The 13,345-nt window shown below is 40.2% G+C and overlaps 1 protein-coding gene across 12 annotated transcripts in view; it reads right to left on the bottom strand.

Moving 5' to 3' along the window:
- The window catches only part of ANKRD12 (ankyrin repeat domain 12), a 144,626-nt gene that overhangs the window by 10,021 nt on the left and 121,260 nt on the right, over positions 1-13,345 (bottom strand). For 11 of the 12 annotated variants that reach the window (XM_054460981.2, XM_063653907.1, XM_063653908.1 and 8 more), the window contains one exon: positions 9,536-9,634. In XM_054460981.2, the coding sequence (XP_054316956.2) occupies positions 9,536-9,634 (99 nt within the window). Of the gene's footprint in view, positions 1-9,535; positions 9,635-12,750; positions 12,926-13,345 lie in introns of those variants that run through there. The other variant, XR_010124213.1, reaches the window with a different exon arrangement.

Consider the following 13,345-nt stretch of genomic DNA (forward strand, 5'->3'; position numbering starts at 1 on the left):
GCTTTTTTATAATGAATATTTTTATAGAAATAAACATACTGTATGATGACATCAACTACTTGTAAACCTCTGACACACACAATAAAATCCTGTATTAAGTGGGACCCAAAATTATTATGTAATATGCAGAGTCATTCTACCACAAGGTTCATAATATGATCTAGGCAATCTTCTGCATTTAGCAAAAACTGAGAATTCCTGGGGTCCAGCTACAGATCCCAACCCATCCTAATCTTTGCTACGGACTTGTGCCATCTGGTCCTAACTATATTCTTTGGCCTAAATATCAATGGGGATAACCCTGGGACCTGTGGCTAGCTAGAACTTCATGGAGAGGTAAAGCGAGTCCAGGAACTCGCCAGTTTAATAACATACATGATTTTATTGACCCTGTATGGAAGGCTGGGCTGGGAGAATACAAAGAATGTGCCTAGTCTTCTCCTCCCCACCATGTTTCCCATTCTCTCCTCTCCTCAACTCCCAGGAACTTTGGTCTTCTCCTGATGGAGAAAACAGGCCACATTATATCCAAAAATATATTATTGCAGTTTTAATGTTTTTATAAATTCATGAAAAAACAAAGAAACATGGTCCTAATTAACTTAATTCTAATTAACTTCTTAATTCTTATATGACAAACGATATTCAAAGAGGTAGACCTAACACTTTTGATTTATTAAGTACAATTTAAAGAGCAACTTGAATACATATCCAAAACCTTGATGCAAAATTAAAAACAGCTAGATGTGTCTTCCTAAAAAGTTGGTTGTAGTCCTGTAGAGATTAAGAGCAATAACCAAAAATCCCTCAAAAGCAAACACCATGTGAGAAATAACTTTTTCTTTTTTTTTTTGAGATGGAGTCCCACTCTGTCGTCCAGGCTGGAGTGCAATGGTGTGATCTCAGCTCACTGCAACCTCCGCCTCCTGGGTTCAAGTGATTCTCCTGCCTCAGACTCCAGAGTAGCTGGGATTACAGGTGCCCACCACCATGCCTGGCTAATTTTTGTATTTTTAGTAGAGATGCGATTTCACCATGTTGGCCAGGCTGGTCTTGAACTCCTGACCTCAGGTGATCCACCTGCCTCGGCCTCCCAAAATGCTGGGATAACAGGCGTGAGCCACCGTGCCCGGCCAAGAAATACATTTCTAAAGTCAGAGCCTCTCTCTCCTAAAATAATTGAGATGTTATTATAAATGTTGCTTACCTGACAATCTAAATAGTACATTTTCAATCAGCATTCTTAATTTTGTGTTTTTAAACCCCTAGAGCAGAGCCTCTCAAACAGTGTCCTCTAAGGATAGGTTATGGGTGTGCCAATGTATTGTTTCCTCTTAGTTTCTTGGGTGATAGAGTGCAGCATGGGGAAGTTTTGAGGAAATGGGCCAGGGACTCTGGCTGTAAACTTGTTTGTTCATTTAGTATTGCATTCAAATGTTACCATTTTCTGTGGGGAAAATGACCCTTGAACAGTGTAGCTCTTAATTTGAGGTCCTCACATCCTCCAGAAACCTGAGGATAGAATAGGGGTAGGGTAGTCTGTGAACCTGGACTGGAAAAAATTATGTCTTTATTTTCACTAACTTCCAACTGGCATTTCTTTCAATCATGAATATGTCTACAAACCACAGTAGAATCATAAGTATCTGCAGCTTTGTCATTCATAGAAATCACAAATATTTCTAAATTATTAATATATTATAGATGTACTGATATCCTCCCGAATTTTTATACTAATTTCTTCTTCAAAATTCCAGCAGTGGCTGGACACGATGGCTCATATCTATAATCCCAGCACTTTGGGAGGCTAAGGCAGGAGGATCGCTTGAGCTCAGGAATTTGAGACCAGCCTGGGCAACACAGTGGGACCCCAATTCTATAAAAACATTTTTTTTTTTTTGAGACGGAGTCTCACGCTCTGTCCCCCAGGCTGGAGTACAGTGGCATGATCTCGGCTCACTGCAACCTCTGCCTCCTGGGTTCATGCCGTTCTCCTGCCTCAGCCTCCCGAGTTGCTAAAGGCGTGCGCCGCCATGTCTAATTTTTTGTATTTTTAGTAGAGACGGGGTTTCACCGTGTTAGCCAGGATGGTCTCAATCTCCTCACCTGCCTCAGCCTCCCAAACTGCTGGGATTACAGGCATGAGCCACCGCGCCTGGCAAAAACTTTTTTAAAAAATTAGCTGGGTGTAGTGGTACATGCTTGTAGTCCAAGCTATTTGGGAGGCTGAGGCAAAAGGATGGTTTGAGCCTGGAAGGTTGAGGCTGCAGTGAGCCATGATGATCACACCACTGCCAGCCTGGGTGAGAGAATGAGACTGTCTCAAAAAAAGAGAACAAAATAAAATCCCTGCAGTTGTGAGATCTGCTGCTATATGACACCTAACTGCAGTTCTGCGTAGAAATACTTGTATGACACAGCTGGCCGAGATACTTGTATGACATAGCTGGCCAGTATCAAGCAATTTTGCAGCTAGTAGTTACTGAGCCACCACACGGTAAAGTTGTTTGTTCTCATATCAGTCAGACATTTAAAGTTGCCCTCGAGTATCATGCAATTCTAAATTGTTTATTGGTCACATACGAGGAAGATTTATCATTTTGTTATTTGTTAAAGTTCTACAAATTGCACAGTTCAAATAAGAATTTTTTTATTTTTTAAATATTATACTTTAAGTTTTAAGGTACATGTGCACAACGTGCAGGTTTGCTACATATGTATACATGTGCCATGCTGGTGTGCTGCACCCATTAACTCGTCATTTAACATTAGGTATCTCTCCTAATGCTATCCCTCCCCCCCTCCCCCCACCCCACAACAGTCCCCGGTGTGTGATGTTCCCCTTCCTGTGTCCATGTGTTCTCATTGTTCAATTCCCACCTATGAGTGAGAACATGTGGTGTTTGGTTTTTTGTCCTTGCGATAGTTTGTTGAGAATGATGGTTTCCAGCTTCATCCATGTCCCTACAAAGGACACAAACTCATCATTTTTTTATGGCTGCATAGTATTGGACGGTGTATATGTGCCACATTTTCTTAATCCAGTCTATCATTGTTGGACATTTGGGTTGGTTCCAAGTCTTTGCTACTGTGAATAGTGCCGCAATAAACATACGTGTGCATGTGTCTTTATAGCAGCGTGATTTATAATCCTTTGGGTATATACCCAGTAATGGGATGGCTGGGTCAAATGGTATTTCTAGTTCTAGATCCCTGAGGAATCGCCACACTGACTTCCACAATGGTTGAACTAGTTTACAGTCCCACCAACAGTGTAAAAGTGTTCCTATTTCTCCACATCCTCTCCAGCACCTGTTGTTTCCTGACTTTTTAATGATTGCCATTCTAACTGGTATGAGATGGTATCTCACTGTGGTTTTGATTTACTTTTCTCTGATGGCCAGTGATGATGAGCATTTTTTCATGTGTCTGTTGGCTGCATAAATGTCTTCTTTTGAGAAGTGTTTGTTCATATCCTTCACCTACTTGTTGATGGGTTTTTTTCTTGTAAATCTGTTTGAGTTCATTGTAGATTCTGGATATTAGCCCTTTGTCAGATGAGTAGATTGCAAAAATTTTCTCCCATTCTGTAGGTTGCCTGTTCACTCTGATGGTAGTTTCTTTTGCTGTGCAGAAGCTCTTTAGATCCCATCTGTCAATTTTGACTTTTGTTCCCATTGCTTTTGGTGTTTCAGCCATGAAGTCCTTGCCCATGCCTATGTCCTGAATGGTATTGCCTAGGTTTTCTTCTAGGGTTTTTATGGTTTTAGGTCTAACAATTAAGTCTTTAATCCATCTTGAATTAATGTTTGTATAAGGTGTAAGGAAGGGATCCAGTTTCAGCTTTCTACATATGGCTAGCCAGTATTCCCAGCACCACTTATTAAATAGGGAATTGTTTCCCCATTGCTTGTTTATGTCAGGTTTGTCAAAGATCAGATGGTTGTAGATATGCGGCATTATTTCTGAGGGCTCTGCTCTGTTCCATTGGTCGATATCTCTGTTTTGGTACCAGTACCATGCTGTTTTGGTTACTGTAGCCTTGTAGTATAGTTTGAAGTCAGGTAGTGTGATGCCTCCAGCTTTGTTCTTTTGGCTTAGGATTGACTTGGCAATGCGGGCTCTTTTTTGGTTCCATATGAACTTTAAAGTAGTTTTTTCCAATTCTGTGAAGAAAGTCATTGGTAGCTTGATGGGGATGGCATTGATCTATAAATTACCTTGGGCAGTATGGCCATTTTCATGATATTGATTCTTCCTACCCAGGAGCTTGGAATGTTCTTCTATTTGTTTGTATCCTCTTTTATTTCACTGAGCAGTGGTTTGTAGTTCTCCTTGAAGAGGTCCTTCACATCCCTTGTAAGTTGGATTCCTAGGTATTTTATTCTCTTTGAAGCAATTGTGAATGGGAGTTCACTCATGATTTGGCTCTCTGTTTGTCTGTTATTGGTGTATAAGAATGCTTGTGATTTTTGCACATTGATTTTGTATCCTGAGACTTTGCTGAAGTTGCCTACCAGCTTAAGGATATTTTGGGCTGAGATGATGGGGTTTTCTAGATATACAATCATGTCATCTGCAAACAAGGACAATTTGACTTCCTCTTTTCCTAATTGAATACCCTTTATTTCCTTCTTCTGCCTGACTGCCCTGGCCAGAACTTCCAACACTATGTTGAATAGGAGTAGTGAGAGAGGGCATCCCTGTCTTGTGCCAGTTTTCAAAGGGAACGCTTCCAGTTTTTGCCCATTCAGTATATTGGCTGTGGGTTTGTCATACATAGCTCTTATTATTTTGAGATACATCCCATCAATACCTAATTTATTGAGAGTTTTTAGCACAAAGGGTTGTTGAATTTTGTCAAAGGCCTTTTCTGCCGCTATTGAGATAATCATGTGGTTTTTGTCTTTGGTTCTGTTTATATGCTGGATTACGTTTATTGATTTGCATATGATGAACCAGCCTTGCATCCCAGGGATGAAGCCCACTTGATCATGGTGGATAAGCTTTTTGATGTGCTGCTGGATTCGGTTTGCCAGTATTTTATTGAGGATTTTTGCATCGATGTTCATCAAGGATATTGGTCTAAAATTCTCTTTTTTGGTTGTGTCTCTGCCAGGCTTTGGTACCAGGATGATGCTGGCCTCATAAAATGAGTTAGGGAGGATTCCCTCTTTTTCTATTGATTGGAATAGTTTCAGAAGGAATGGTACCAGCTCCTCCTTGTACCTCTGGTAGAATTCAGCTGTGAATCCATCTGGTCCTGGACTTTTTTTGGTTGGTAAGCTATTGATTATTGCCTCAATTTCAGAGCCTGTTATTTGTCTATTCAGAGATTCAACTTCTTCCAGATTTAGTCTTGGGAAGATGTACGTGTCGAGGAATTCATCCATTTCTTCTAGATTTTCTAGTTTATTTGCATAGAGGTGTTTATAGTATTCTCTGATGGTAGTTTGTATTTCTGTGGGATGGGTGGTGATATCCCCTTTATCATTTTTTATTGCGTCTATTTGATTCTTCTCTCTTTTTTTCTTTATTAGTCTTGCTAGTGGTCTATCACTTTTGTTGATCTTTTCAAAAAATCAGTTCCTGGATTCATTGATTTTTTTAAGGGTTTTTTGTGTCTCTATTTCCTTCAGTTCTGCTCTGATCTTAGTTATTTCTTGCCTTCTGCTAGCTTTTCAATGTGTTTGCTCTTGCTTCTCTAGTTCTTTTAATTGTGATGTTAGGGTGTCAATTTTAGATCTTTCCTGCTTTCTCTTGTGGGCATTTAGTGCTATAAATTTCCCTCTACACACTGCTTTCTGTGTGTCCCAGAGATTCTGGTATGTTGTGTCTTTGTTCTCGTTGGTTTCAAAGAACATCGTTATTTCTGCCTTCATTTCATTATTTACCCAGTAGTCATTCAGGAGCAGGTTGTTCAGTTTCCATGTAGTTGAGCGGTTTTGAGTGAGTTTCTTAATCCTGAGTTCTGGTTTGATTGCACTGTGGTCTGAGAGACAGTTTGTTACAATTTCTGTTCTTTTACATTTCCTGAGGAGTGCTTTACTTCCAACTATGTGGTCAATTTTGGAATAAGTGCAGTGTGGTGCTGAGAATAATGTATATTCTGTTGATGTGGGGTGGAGAGTTCTGTAGATGTCTATGAGGTCCGCTTGGTGCAGAGCTGAGTTCAATTCCTGGATATCCTTGTTAACTTTCTGTCTCGTTGATCTGTCTAATGTTGACAGTGGGGTGTTAAAGTCTCTCATTATTATTATTGTGTGGGAGTCTAAGTCTCTTTCTAGGTCTCTAAGGACTTGATTTATGAATCTGGATGCTCCTGTATTGGGTGCATATATTTTTAGGTTAGCTCTTCTTGTTGAATTGATCCCTTTACCATTATGTAATGGCCTTCTTTGTCTCTTTTGATCTTTGTTGGTTTCAAGTCTGTTTTATCAGAGACTAGGATTGCAACCTCTGCCTTTTTTTGTTTTCCATTTGGTTGGTAGATCTTCCTCCATCCCTTTATTTTGATCCTATGTGTGTCTCTGCACATGAGATGGGTTTCCTGAATACAGCACACTGATGGGTCTTGACTCTTTATCCAATTTGCCAGTCTGTGTCTTTTAATTGGAGCATTTAGCCCATTTACATTTAAGGTTAATATTGCTTTGTGTGAATTTGATCCTGTCCCATATGATGTTAGCTGGTTATTTTGCTCGTTAGTTGATGCAGTTTCTTCCTAGCATTGATGGTCTTTACAATTTGGCATGTTTTTGCAGTGGCTGGTACCAGTTGTTCCTATGTTTAGTGCTTCCTTCAGGAGCTCTTTTAGGGCAGGCCTGGTGGTGACAAAATCTCTTGGCACTTGCTTGTCTGTAAAGTATTTTATTTCTCCTTCACTTATGAAGCTTAGTTTGGCTGGATATGAAATTCTGGGTTGAAAATTCTTTTCTTTAAGAATGTTGAATATTGGCCCCCACTCTCTTATGGCTTGTAGAGTTTCTTCCGAGAGATCAGCTGTTAGTCTGATGGGCTTCCCTTTGTGGGTAACCCAACCTTTCTCTCTGGCTGCCCTTAACATTTTTTCCTTCATTTCACCTTTGATGAATCTGACAATTATGTGTCTTGGAGTTGCTGTTCTCGAGGAGTATCTTTGTGGCGTTCTCTGTATTTCCTGAATTTGAATGTTGGCCTGCCTTGCTAGACTGTGGAAGTTCTCCTGGATAATATCCTGCAGAGTGTTTTCCAACTTGGTTCCATTCTCCCCGTCACTTTCAGGTACACCAATCAGACGTAGATTTGGTCTTTTCATACAGTCCCATATTTCTTGGAGGCTTTGTTTCTTTTTATTCTAAACTTCTCGAAACTTTTTTTTTTTTTTTCTCTAAACTTCTCTTCTCGCTTCATTTCATTCATTTGATCTTCCATCACTGATACCCTTTCTTCCAGTTGATCGAATTGGCTACTGAGGCTTGTGCATTCGTCACGTAGTTCTCGTGCCATGGTTTTTAGTTCCATCAGGTCCTTTAAGGACTTCTCTGCATTGGTTATTCTAGTTAGCCATTCGTCTTTTTTCAAGATTTTTAACTTCTTTGCCATGGGTTCGAACGTCCTCCTTTATCTCGGAGTAGTTTGATCATCTGAAGCCTTCTTCTCTCAACTTGTCAAAGTCATTCTCCATCCAGCTTTGTTCTGTTGCTGGTGAGGAGCTGCGTTCCTTTGGAGGAGGAGAGGCGCTCTGATTTTTAGAGTTTCCAGTTTTTCTGCTCTGTTTTTTCCCCATCTTTGTGGTTTTATCTACCTTTGGTCTTTGATGATGGTGACATACAGATGGGGTTTTGGTGTGGATGTCCTTTCTGTTAGTTTTCCTTCTAACAGACAGGACCCTCAGCTGCAGGTCTGTTGGAGTTTGCTGGAGGTCCACTCCAGACCCTGTTTGCCTGGGTATCAGCAGTGGAGACTGCAGAACAGTGGATACTGGTGAACAGCAAATGTTGCTGCCTGATCGTTCCTCTGGAAGTTTTGTCTCAGAGGAGTACCCGGCCGCGTGAGGCGTCAGTCTGCCCCTACTGGGGGGTGCCTCCCAGTTAGGCTACTCGGGGGTCAGGGACCCACTTGAGGAGGCAGTCTGTCCGTTCTCAGATCTCCAGCTGCGTGCTGGGAGAACCACTACTCTCTTCAAGGCTGTCAGACAGGGACATTTAAGTCTGCAGAGGATTCTGCTGCCTTTTGTTTGGCTGTGCCCTGCTCCCAGAGGTGGAGTCTACAGAGGCAGGAAGGCCTCCTTGAGCTGCAGTGGGCTCCACCCACTTTGAGTTTCCTGGCCACTTTAACTACTCAAGCCTAGGCAATGGCAGGCACCCCTCCCCCAGCCTCGCTGCCGCCTTGCAGTTTGATCTCAGACTGCTGTGCTAGCAATGAGCGAGGCTCCGTGGGCATAGGACCCTCCGAGCCAGGCGTGGGATATAATCTCCTGGCGTGCCGTTTGCTCAGTTGGAAATGCAGAAATCACCCGTCTTCTGCGTCGCTCACGCTGGGAGCTGTAGACTGGAGCTGTTCGTATTTGGCCATCTTGGCTCCACCCCTCAAGAATTCTTAACAGTAAGGTGGCAAGACTTTCTGTAACCTGGACGGGTACACAGATGAATATACACTAGGTGGTTTCAAATGTCTTATAGTTGAAATAGCTATTGATGTGTGTTACATTACCTAACTTCTTATTGCTAACAAATTGCTCATTGTCAAACGGTCATGCAGTGTTGTAAATTCTGTATTGTGCTTCTTTCATTTGTTGCTTCTCTTTGTAATTCTATGAATTTTTTTAATTTAAAAACATTCTGAGAAGAGGTTCCAAATTTCCTAGATTGTTACAGAAGTCCACAGTAGGAAAAAAGTTAAGAACCTGTGCCAGGAAAATCAATCATGTATGAACCAAAGAAGTTATATACAAATTGTGTTTGCATATGAGTATGTATATATTTCTGTGAAGAAGGATCACAGTTTACACCACATTTTCAGAGGTCCTCAACCCTCCCCAAAGATTAAACATATTTTATTTTCGTAAATCCAAGTGAAATGACTTATAATTCCTATAAATAACCCAATAAAGGTTTTTCTTCCTGTAATTTCATGCCAAGACTAACCATTGGAAGGCACATACTAAGGCAGACCTACATGGACAAATAAGCATAGCCTTTATAAGTATTTTGCCCTTTTGCCTTAAAATAGCTGGTACCAAGCAACGATTCCAAAACTTGGAAATCCAAATGTTCCACTAGGAATCTACTGCTACAGTTCTACAAATTCAACAAATAACAAGAAGTTATTAGAGACTTACATATTAAAAATATACTCAACATAAATTATAATATGGGAGCAGCTATCCTAAAATAGGGTTAAAATTTTTCCATCTAATTAAACACAAAACCAAACCACTTCTCAAAATGGTTCTAAGTTTTAAAAATCCACTAATAAAAAATTATAGGCCATTTTAATTTATTGCTAAAAACCAGTTATTTTTAGCATAAGTGTAAATTTAAACATTTCTTACCCTTTCAATACTGTGTTGCAAACGTAGTTTCATCCTTACAACTTCCTGTTGTCGAAAAAGCTCTTTAAGTGGATCTGACAGTGAAGGTGGTGGTGTAATCTAATTAAAAAGATATATATAGTTTAAAATATTAGGTTTTAGTTACAATAATGGGTTATTCTTTTAAAATTAAACCCTTTTAGTGCATTAAAAAAATCAAATTCTGATGTCCTGTGAATTAAATAATACAGCACTAATTATAGAACTGGTTACTTCTGTTTGAAACATTGAACACAGTTTAGATGTTCTGATTCTAAGGCCACAACAAATTTCAAAGAACAAATTAGAAGGACTAAGGAAGTTATTCCAGTGAGACACATTTTAGATCATCAGTAAGTGACAGCTCACAGACAAGGAGGGAAGGAGGGAGGAGTCACAAAACCAGAAAAGCTGGTATAAACATGGAGGAAACACTCCTAAAGATTAAAGCAGTTCAATTGTATCTATATAGTGAGGTCTGTCTGCAGACATGATAAATATAGTATCAAACACTAAAGTCCTGTTACATTTAATTCTTTTATAAAAGCAGATGAAATGGTCTAAGAAATTTTTTCCAAACTTTATTACATGTAATATCCTAATGACTTTGTCTATCCATACTCCAAAAAGCTTCTGGTTCATCTCTAATTTGATATTGTAGTGTAATATCAAATTACACTACAAACCCAGAAAAGAGGTGTTTCCTGGTAGATGCTGGAGGTTAAGGAAGCTGATTCAATCTATGCATCTAACTGCACTGTTACAATAAGATACACTGGCCGGGCATGGTGGTCCACACCTGTAATCCCAGCACTCTGGGAGGCCAAGATGGGTGGATCATGAGGTTAGGAGTTCGAGACCAGCCTGAATAAATGGTGAAGTCCTATCTCTACTAAAAATACAAAAATTAGCCGGGTGTGGTGGCACATGCCTGTAATCCTAACTTCTCAGGAGGCTGAGGCAGGAAAACTGCTTGAACTCAGGAGGTGGAGGTTGCAGTGAGTTGACATCATGCCACTGCATTCCAGCTTGGGTGAGAGAGTGAGACTCCTTCTCAGAAAAAAAAAAAAAAAAAAAGGGACATCTTGGCTGGGCATGGTGGCTCTCTCATCTCATCACTTTGGGAGGCTGAAGTAGGAGGACTGCTTGAGACCAGGAATTTGAGACCAGCCTGGGCAACATATTGAGACCCCATCTCAAAAAAAAAATTTAAAAATTAGCTGGATGTGGCGGTGTCTGCCTGTAGCCTCAGCAACTCAGGAGGCTGAGACGGGAGGACAGCTTGAGTCCAGAAGTTTGAGGCTGCAGTAAACTATGATTGCACCACTGCACTCCAGCCTGGGCAACACAGGGAGGCCCCATCTCTTAAGTTAAAAACAAAACTAAAAACAAAACAAAACAAAAGATATCCAAGAGATGGCAATAACCATCTGTGATCCCTACTCTTTCTCTACCCCTTGGAGAATTTGTATTTTCCCCCTCTTATTCTTGCTTATAATTACTGCCAGCATATTACGGCAAAGTAAGATATCTTAGTATGTTTTGGCAAGTTATAACACTTCTGGTTTAACAGTCAATTCCACATGAAAGTGGGACAACCAGGTATTTTCCACTTCTTGATGTAGTGCCACAGGAATCATATAACACCATATATGAAAAGTTCTTGACAAAAATCACACCTGGCTCTACAAAGACTCTATAATCAGCATTATGAGAGACTGAAAACATGTTAAATAACACCACAAAGACTCAATCAGTTGAATCACAATGTGGAAAATTCTACAGGACAAATAACTTACTGTAACTGATCATTTCTCAGGCCTCTAATTGCAGTAATTCATTTGTTTAATTTCTGCATCCTGTGAACTGCTTTAAATTTAGCATGAGTTGTAGGTAGTCTGGTGCTGTTTTAGTTTTGGAAAACCATATAGGCCTCTAGTTATTTCAAGGAATGTAGAGGACGAATATCTACTGTCTGACACTGAGGTGCCAGAGAAAGCTTCAAGAGGGTAAATACCTGACCTGCATCTTAAAGGAAGAGCCGGAGTTAGAGTTAGTGAAACGAGTCTTGTGGGAAGAAAGGAAAAGGAGGGAGGGAGGTAATTCCCAAAAGAGGATGGCATGCAAAAACACAGAATGGTATCTGCAGACAACTCTAGGTTGGTGCAAAAGTAACTGCGGTTTTGCCATTACTCTTGTCATCTTCATTTCACACCATTTTGTCAAATATGATGTTCTAAGAACTTAAGACCGCAGAAGAGATCAGTAGGGGCAAAATAACGCAGGCTGCAGTCTACTCTGTAAATGTGCTTTTCTTAACGTATATTCCACAGAAGACTGGGCCCACAATTTCTCTTACAATTCTTTACAATCTTACAATTCTGTAAAGATCTACAAAAATGTTTCCAAGAACAAGTTTGGAAAACACTGTATACTTGTATAAATGTACCCACTTAGAAAACTCCCAATACATCAAAGGTTCTGGTAAGTTCTGCAGTGAACCCATTTTTAGATTAATAGTGCTTCCCAAACTTATTTGACCATGAAAGCCTCCCCCATTTGCATAGGAGGTATTTAAATAACATGCTGTGGAAGAGGTATTACGTAGAACATGTTAGGGTTAAGTGATAGAGAACCATGAAAGGTCTGACGGCTTGCTGATCTGTGAGAATAGACACTATGGGGACAAGATTGTAGGCAGGGAATTGAGGAAGCAGATTACTATTGTGTTGGTGTGAGATGGAGGAGGGAGTGAAGGAAATGGGTTTGAAAGATACTAGTGACTGGCCCAATAAACATAAACAAGAGGGAACAGCTCAGAAGGACTTGAGGCTTAGTGTGAGAACGGGAGGGTGGTAAGAGACCACAGGAGGGAACAGGAAAGGAGAAAGAGAAGCAGGTTATTGGGTAAGTTCAGCTCAGTGCTGACTTACTGAGTTTCTGAAGGTTATGGACATTCAGCTGGAGCTATGCAGTTACAAAAAAGAAGCCAAGGAGAGATCTGGGCAGGATATTTAAATGTGACCATCATTAACACAGATCACATACAGAAGAAAGGGAAAATCACCAAAGAGATACGGAGAAAAGTTTTGAGGAAACTTTCCCTCTGCTGTTTTCCTCATCTATCTTTTAAGTAAATCATGCTTGGAGATTTTGTCTTTCAATATCTGGGTCCCAGGAGTCTTGAGAATACTCACTCCTGACAGCTCCTCATGGATGCACTTTCATCACCCACTCTTGGAACCCCTCCAAGATTTCTGTAGTGTGTAATCAGTGGCCACAACAGAGACCAGGTTGTAACAAATCTCGTTTTCCTCCCTGTTCATTTGATTTTGGAGATTTGACCTGCAGTTTTACTCCCCTTGATTTCCTCTGGAAAAATGGCAGCATTTTAGTTAAATTATGATTAAAGTACTAGAATGAAAAACAAACTGACTCTGGGTATGTTTTACCACATTTATTTTTTATTTTTGTAGACATCTTGTTGGTCTTGAACTCCTGGCCTCAAGTGGTCTTTCCACCTTGGCCTCCTAAAGTATTGGGATTACAGTTACTGTCATCAGGCCTGGCCTCCACTTTACAATTTCTAATGGGTTCTATAATTGGATTACATAAATGTGAGGGAAGATTACTTTCATAAAATGGCAATTAGTTGGCTGGGAGGAAACAAATGGATAAAGCCATATTGGAAAGTAAGAAAAAGAATGTAGTGCCCACAAGATTTTTGTTATTCTGCTCTTTATTATTTTTCAAACTAAATTTTAAACAAATGAGTTTCAGTCCAGTAAACTC

This window comes from Pongo pygmaeus, chromosome 17 (genome assembly GCF_028885625.2).
Source record: "Pongo pygmaeus isolate AG05252 chromosome 17, NHGRI_mPonPyg2-v2.0_pri, whole genome shotgun sequence".
Taxonomy (NCBI): Eukaryota; Metazoa; Chordata; class Mammalia; order Primates; family Hominidae; genus Pongo; species Pongo pygmaeus.